Source organism: Melanotaenia boesemani, chromosome 24 (genome assembly GCF_017639745.1).
Source record: "Melanotaenia boesemani isolate fMelBoe1 chromosome 24, fMelBoe1.pri, whole genome shotgun sequence".
In the NCBI taxonomy this organism is placed as follows: Eukaryota; Metazoa; Chordata; class Actinopteri; order Atheriniformes; family Melanotaeniidae; genus Melanotaenia; species Melanotaenia boesemani.
This window is the reverse complement of record NC_055705.1, coordinates 14377553-14385986: the sequence shown is the minus strand read 5'-3', so window position 1 is coordinate 14385986 and position 8434 is coordinate 14377553. Positions and strand designations below refer to the sequence as shown.

General features: G+C 39.0%; 1 protein-coding gene across 1 annotated transcript in view; it reads right to left on the bottom strand.

The window, feature by feature from the left end:
* Positions 1 to 1272: 1272 nt before the first annotated feature.
* The window catches only part of LOC121635772, a 109594-nt gene continuing 102432 nt past the window's right edge, over positions 1273 to 8434 (bottom strand). The window contains exons 2-5 of the mRNA XM_041979097.1: positions 2620 to 2900; positions 1871 to 2137; positions 1640 to 1792; positions 1273 to 1560 (exon numbers count right to left, since the gene is read on the bottom strand). Of these exons, the coding sequence (XP_041835031.1) occupies positions 1394 to 1560; positions 1640 to 1792; positions 1871 to 2137; positions 2620 to 2881 (849 nt within the window). The 5' untranslated portion in view covers positions 2882 to 2900 and the 3' untranslated portion in view covers positions 1273 to 1393. The remainder of the gene's footprint in view (positions 1561 to 1639; positions 1793 to 1870; positions 2138 to 2619; positions 2901 to 8434) is intronic.

Sequence of the window (8434 nt, the reverse complement as noted above, 5' to 3'; positions counted from 1 at the left end):
GGGTGGCAAAGTTTTTTTTTTTTTTTTTTTTAAAGTGTCTAGATAATTTGAAATATTTAACTGATTTACTGACAACTAAAATAATTATCTAATGCAAATATAAAGGCGAATTTGTAAAAATAGACAGGACTTATTTTTACATTACTTTATATAAATTTATATATAAATCATAAATATTATACAAGTGACACTTTCACAATGATTTTATATCACAAATGTAGTGCATTTAAATAGAGTGGTGCAGTGGAAATTCTTTTATTTCAAACAATTTATTAAAAAGCTAACGACTGCAGTGGCTATATGTCATAAAAATGTTAATGTCTCAATAATTTGGCATGTTTTAGGTGCTGTCTTAGTCTGAAGATGTCAAAACAGTATGATGAAGAGGACCATTTATTGACAGGTTGTCAGCGAAACATGTAATGTGTCAATTCATGGTTCAGACACTTTTTTTTCTTTTGATCACCATGTTAGAGAATAGCATGTTATGCAATTCATTCAAAGGTTTAGAGAAGGTAAATTATGTTCAGCTGTAAATGTTATGGTGCATTTCAGGTACATTGGCACATCACACAAAAAGACATATCTCCCAAATGTTTTGTGAAGTGCATACAGTGTCAGATTTTAGGGGTGACCTGTAGCCCCACAGGGCGCCCCTCTGGCCCCGCCCAACGACTGTCACAAATAATTTTAAAAATAGAATTTGTCAAATTGTCTTACCGGTAACAGAAAACTGTCTAGGCCTTAAGAATAAATGTCAACCTTTGATCCAGGTATGGTTAAACAGACCTACACTTTGTGCAAAACAGCTTTATAATCTAACACCTTAAGGTTTTCTCAAAAAATTAAAATAGTCTAACACAACACTGTGTCTCTCAACCTCTGAAGAAACTGGAAACATGGCATGAAAACCATTTAAGAGCATAAACTTTTTGTGGTAAATTAAGGACTTTACCCAAAAGATCGTCAATATTTTCAAACCGTATAGACCACACAGAACATACGTTCCTACAGTTCCTAATGAGCTATGAAAGACACCCTGACTACAGTGACGCCATCATCTTCTATGAGACCTTTAAAGCAGAGGATTAGTCTGCTGATACAGCTCTTAAATATAAACTGGGCCATGTATTGCTTTTGAAAGAAATCAATAAATTCCCAGTAAAGTTAAACAAAAGCTGGTGGGATATGACCGATTAATGTGTTGGGATTTGCTTTTTAAGTTCAGGGTAAGGGCCTCGATGCTGCAAGGAGTACAAGCAGGAGTGTTTGTTGGATCATTTGTTTAATTGTTTTTTCATCCACCTTCATTTAAAACTTCCAGTGTGAGCCATGCAGTCCCTTCAGTATGATCAATAAGTCTTCAAGTTTGAAGTATTGTGTCCATTTTTTGTCACAACAAAGGGAGTTCAGGAGCATCAAGTAGTTCTCGCCCCAGCTCTGACTCTTGGAGAGCAAAGAGCGTGATGCCCGAACTGTATGCTGCAGGGATGGTGATGTGCACCAACTTGGGTTGATCTTGTTCCTGTTCTTCCTCTAGAACCATCCGCCTGACTTGGCCTAAAAAAAAAAAATAAATAAACTATAAAATCTGGACACAAATGTGAAGGATTTGTGTGTACAGGAGTAGCTGCTTTACCTTCGACATCCAGGGCCTGCCACCGCAGGTCTGACCGGCTCTCCGGGAGGTCGGATAACGAGCAATGAGGCGTTACTCGCTGCAGCACATCTTCTCTACGAACCAGCAGCACCGAGTCGCTGCAGAGGCGCTGGTGCACCTCATCCTCGCTTACTACAACACAAAAATAAAGTGAGAGAATCTGACTCGCCTGACACAAAAACAGAGTTGTTAATTCTTGCATTTACTCACCTACATCTAAAGGGTTGGTCATAAAAACAGCTTTCGGTGCAACTCCAAATATGAGCTGATGGTGCCAGGCGTCAGGCACCTCCTCGCCTTCTGGCACAGCTCGCTGCATGTTCATGGTTGCCACAGGGATAGCACCCTTTCTGATCCAGTGTGCGAGCCAAGGTATCAATCTGATCTGTCGACGAGGATGAAGGTGGAAGAACCGGCCAATCACTTTCCCATCACTGGCATCCTGTGCTCCTTGAATTAGCTGAGCGTGAGTTGCACCTATTAGGTTGCAGACATGCAGAACTAGATGTTTAATGTGTCCTGAAGCATCCAAGTGCGCCTCTTTACAAATCAGCACCTCATGTGTGATGACAGCTCGAGCTAAATGCTTCAAATGTCAATGAATAAACTGTGAGAGCTGAAAAAGCCAATTACAGCCTCTCCTCTAAGACATAAAACTCTTTGTCTGAAAGGGTACTTCTGAATGAGCCTGGTTGGCAGTGCAGCCAGTTGTCCACAGCCTTTAATGCATTCAAGACATTACTGAGCTTCATTCAGCTAAAGTTATTGTCCCTGTGAGCATCTGTGACACATGAAATATGACCGCCTGTGGAGCAACATTTAAGCTTTGACCGTACTTCATGCATGAATATGTAATTTCCTTAAATGTCACATGCTGGCGAAGAAAAGCATGAGCTCACTGCCAACTGTTTAGAATATAGGTGTCCATGGTTTCACAGCACAGAGGTCAGGACATTTACCAGCTTCACTGCGGGACAGCAGGTAGTCAGGCAGCGGTGACTCGTTCCTCCTCAGGCGCGTTTGGACGCAGCGGTCAGCCTCCTCTGGTGCCACATCCACGCCGAGGGCCTTCAGAACATCTACCACCGCCGTGGCCCCACAGGCGGACACTCCAATCTGCAGCGTCTGCCTCTCTACAGCCTCCTGAATGGACCACAGCATGGCTGCAGCATCAACTCCTGCCTCCTCCTCCTCATTGAACTGCTCACACACTGCCTCCATCTGACAGCCTGAAATGCACCTGAAAGCAGCAATAACATGTTGCATGAAAATAGACAGAAAATGCAACTCTTTAAACATTTCTGCAGCCGCCAAAATGTAAAGGATCCGTTTAAAAATCAGCACAAAGAGGCTTACTGTCAGAGATACTAGTTTTCAATTAAAAACATGCTTTAGCTCGCCTTTATGTTGCACATGTGGAGTTACAACAGCTGATTTTCTGATATTTTCTCACCATTGCTAAAAGGAGCTACCACGAGCCGACAGAAACAACAATGCACCGTGCGCATGCCCAGGCTTCACGTGGTTTAATATTCTACTTTCTTCCTAAGCAGGCGAGAGAACCAGACAACCAGCGCCCTCTGCTGGCCGATTTTAGGCACAACACTTAGATATTACAGCTGCATCTTCACAGTTTAACAGTTTTCTGGCAATAGGACTAAGAATAAGAATTAGAAACCCTTTATTTGTTTCTCAGTAGGAAATTGATTTGTTGCAACAGTACAGGTGCAGTAAGCAGAGGCACACAAGTGATATCAAACAAGAACGCACACACGCAAAATTTATTTCAATAAACAAATAAGGAAATTAAAAAAGCAATGGTTGCTGTAACTATATTAGTATGAACAACCATAACAGTAACAATAAAAACAAGGTATTATCTACATAACAGTGAATTACTGTAGTCAAAGTGAAAATAGATAAACGCATCCATGTTGAAATAACTTCATTTTTAGCAGTTTTCTTAAAGGTGCAGCGTGTTACAAAATCAAAGGTTAATGACAGAAAATTTAAAAATATTATTAAAAACTAATGGTATGTAATCACTTCACTAAAACTGTATTTCTACTAGCCATGGTCAACATGACTGTCTACATGACAGCTGCCATATTTATGCCACCAGTTTTACTACGGTGTCCCTGAATGGAAAATCAAGTCTGTGTGAAGTGAGAACCCTCTGAGCCTTAAAACTGCAACGCTGGCTTTGTTTGACAGGTGTAAGGGCATCATTAGGGATAAGTAACACCTTAAAAGGCACATAGAAGAAGACACATGTACACAATTTTGAAGTGGTTACCTGTGGTGCCATCATTGCTGCTCCTGAGGCCAACGGATCTATTTTTATTTTAGTTTATTGTTGGAAGACTTTTAGGTACTGACAGCCACTGTCCATTCACAACTATGTTTGGAATTTGAAGTAATTTCTATGTCCATCTCTATTGCTAGATGTCAGTAGTTTTTACACACTATAAAAAAAAAACGTGAACAATTTTGACTGAGCATTAAAACTAAGGTAAGAATCAAATTTTACACCTAGATTTTTAGCAGTTTGGATGAAATTATCTAAAAGATTACTAAAACAATCAAAGGGACTTAATTTGAGGGACAATCAGAATGACCTCTGATTTTTTTGGCTCCTAAAATAATATAATTTTAAAGCCGTCCAGAATTTAATATTAGAAAGACAAGCTGAGAGATTCATTCGTCTGGCAGAATCTGTGGATTTCATTAGCATGTACAGCTAAAAAGAAATGGTAACTTATGGGCCTGAATGAGTTGGCCAAGAGTAGCATGTTAATAGATAACAGAAGGGGACCAAGGGCCGAGCCCTGTGGTGCACCACAACTGAGCCAAGCCACTAATGTCAAATTATTCAGTGACAGAAGTTCGTTTTTCTTACAAATCTGTAGAATTTCACAAATGTTTTTGCAACTTTCCCCAAATTTTCTAGGTTTGAGCTCATCTTTTAGCAGCCATGAGAATGCATTGCAGATTAAAAAATACTGTCAGAGTTGGTTTATAATAAAATGTTCCTATTAAAAAAAAAACAAAACAAACAACAACAAAAAAAGCAAAACAAAACAAACAAAAAAAGAACTATGGTACACGGAGTGGTTCCTGAACTTTTGCTCTCTTAACTCTCATTTTAAGTTCTGCCACCACAGTTAAACTTACACTTAAAAAGAGCAGTTTAAAATGTTTCTGATCTAGAAATGTATTATATAAACTTTACTAATGTATGCTGCATTATATTTGGCTGTAAAAATAATATAATGTGATGCTTTATATAAATCCTTTAAGCAGGATAAGCATAATTTATAGTATAGCAAAGACATTAAGGCTGACCCACAGATGAATCTGTATGCCTCAGTTAAAAACAAGAAACAACCAAAAACTGGAGAGGCTGACTTTACTGTAAAAACCTATTTATTTATTTATTATAGTTTTTTTTTATTACAATCAAGTTAAAATCTATTAGTTTATCCATGAATAATGTACATTATTTTTACAATGTTAATGTAGATATCGTCCACGCAGCAGGAAGAAAAATAAAACAAGAACTGCTCTTTGGAGATACAAATGTAATATAAATATAAACTGAAAAACACCCAATAGATCAACATTAATATTAAACTGCAAAATGTATCGTTTTCTCTCCGTGGCTCTGTTGCAGTTTCCTGTCCTACCAGTAGGTGTCAGTGTAGCTACACGTGAATGCAGCAGTAGATTAACTGCAGCCATGAGGCGTTTGATGCTGGTGAAAAAAATAAAGGTGTGGAGCACGTCTACACTCTGTTAGACCTCGATCTCTTTTAGTTTTCCTCAGGCATGTGAGCTCCTCATGAGAGATTCTGAGGAGGATATAATGATGAGGATGTAGGATTTTCCCTTGTGTGCATTTCACTTCTATTTTCTTTTCCAGCCATAAGATCAGGAGTTTGTTCCTGAACTCTAACAATGCTTGTTAACAAGTAAAAATATTTGTGCTCATGCAGTTGATTCAAATTTACACCAACATGGCTTCATTCAGTTTAAATTAAATTACCAGCATTTAGATCTCACAGTCATCCATACAAGACACCCACAGGACAGCTGTTTCCTCCCAATTAGTTTGGAGATAAATTGTACAAATGGCACTGCTGTTTTTTTATTCGAAGACCAGGAGAAACACAAGGAGCTTAAATGAGTTGCTCAATGCCATCTGGTGGTGGAAAAAAAGGGACAAAAGGATATGGACCAAAATGATCTTTACACAAAACAAGGTGTCAAGGCTCATTTTTAGTCAAAAGTCTTATTTTTATGCCTCTGACCATCTCTCTTTGATCTCTCCTACTGTAACGTTATCAGTTCTGATCCAAGATGTGTAAGACTAAACTCCAGCATCCCGGTTGCTATTCGCCTCACCTTCACTCTCCCTCTGTTTTTTTCCCCCTTGGTTACAGCGATGGCTGCTGGAAACACCTCGAACAAAGTGTAATTAAAACTGACTGTGCTCTCAGAGCATGATTTGGCAGCTGATATGAAGCAAACCAGCAGAAGAGATGAGGGAGGAGGAGGAAAAAAATCTTCCCGTGTCCGAGATGAAAGATGGAAACAGAGAGGCTGGTCTTCCTTCTCCTCAGCATTACTGTTTGCTCCATTTTAATTTTCAGAAAGGCTGGAAAAAAAGCACTTTTCTGTGGTTTCCTTCATATGAAGTGATCTCAAGGTTCAGCTATAATGCTTGTCAACAAATATAAAGATAAATATTTGTCTGAAGAGGGTTGTGAATAATATGGGCATGGCTGCTGCTTGAAATTTGGGATGTGTTATGGAATCTGCAGCCTTTTTGTTGACATATCTCTGCTCTGTTATGCACAATGTTTGTGCAACCACCGCATGATCAAACTTAATTTGTGCAAAAAATTTTTAGGGAAAACCATAAAACCCCTAAATATTAGGGGGTTACTTAATCTGTCAGATGTAGCAAAGGACTGAGCTGAAACCCTCATTAAGAGATGTGTTGTCCTCCTTTTAATTTTTAAGTTTTTAAGCCTGATGACCTCCTTCCTGCTTCATGAATTTCTTCCATTTCTTTTTTTTTCTTCCTGTTTTTGAAGCTTAAATTCCTTTAACATAGTACCAAAGCTTGCACCTACTGATACAACATTAAAATTCAACTCTGGATTTTTTATGTTGACTTTGTTGAAATCAAACAGCATTAGCTAGAAAAGAAATGCTTTTCTTCTAATAAACATTAAAACATCTTTAAAATGATAGTACAAAATTTTAAATGCAAGCTTTCAGCATTAGATGTAATCTTTTATAGAATAAAAATGTAAATATAACACTTTCCTCATTTATGCACAAATTAGAAAAAAAGAAAGAAAAAAGGCCATTATTACTACCATATAACCAAGAAATTCTACAGTTAAAGAAAGGTCCCAAAACTTGGATAAAACCATATTTATCAGACAATAAATTGCACATTGTTCACTAAATAAAGATTTTTATGTTGTGGAATTAACAGGATGTAAAACCTCATGTTTATATGTTGTTCTGGAAGTTAGAAAACCAGTAAGACATAATCACTGACCCAGATAGCTGTTGTTATGAGGATGAGCTGGTAATGCATTAATATAAACAGTGTTTACTTATAGAGTAGGTGTGCAACTGATTTAATGAGGCAAACTAACAGATGTGCTAATAAACTCCTTATTCCTGCAGCCATGAGGAGGCAGCCATGATGGGTTTTTGAAGATGAGACTGAAGAGGCTCCTTTGACTTTCAGATGAAGAAATTGAACTTCACTGGGTTGATCCAGCTGATTTTTCCCTACTGGGAACTTGGAAAATCCCATTTCCGAGTTCAAATGGAACCCAGCGTAACTTCCAATTTCCAGACATTTGAATTGTGAAGGAGATGTGACAGAGCCTCATTCGCTGGACATCCAGAACTAATCCTGCTGGAATGACCCTATTCCAGGTGGTTTGTAAAATTCATGACACATCCTCAGAATCTGCGCTTTAAGTTTTCCAACCTGCTCCCCGTGTTGTTTCTTCTGATGCCATGTCTGCAGCTACATACATTTTCCAAAAGCTAAATGTCTATTAAAGTGAGCTGCTTGAGGCCCTTTGAGATGGTTTTCCTTTCATTACACAGTGCCCACATTTCCCATACATTTCATTTGCTGTTATCTATTCAAAACCAGAAAGAGCGAGCCATTGCTGGTGATAGCTTTGTGCGTGCCTCGAGGTTAAGAGTTCATAAAGACACAACAATCAGAGCAGCAGCGGTTTAGCTAATCCCGTCATCTTAACCCTGCTGCATGGTGGATGTCCTGGAGAAAATCATGAATCTGTCAGCTCTTTGCAGACTTGTGGCTGTCCCCTTGGAATAATACGGGAGGCAGAGTCTATTTAAACACTATCTCCATGACCTCTTGGTGCACAGCAGCTCTGCAGGGATCTGCAGGATTAACCGGGCGCCTCTAAGGTAAGCTGAATCATTACAAACAGCAGCAACACTTTGAAAACACCCATAACAGCACATTAGCATTGAAATTAGGTAGCAGTTTGTCAGAAGGTAGTTCTGGGTCATGGAGACAAATGCTTAATACTGCCGGGGGACTTCAACACACTTGTGTGTCCTCTGAACAGCCACATGGCTAATGTCAACAGCGCTAATGTGCGGGCTCGTTTGCAGAGGAGCAGGGATTTTGGAGAGAATTCACCTCAACACTCCTCCTCATATGCTGTAAAATTTAAGAGTCCACACCAGGCCATGAGGTCCATG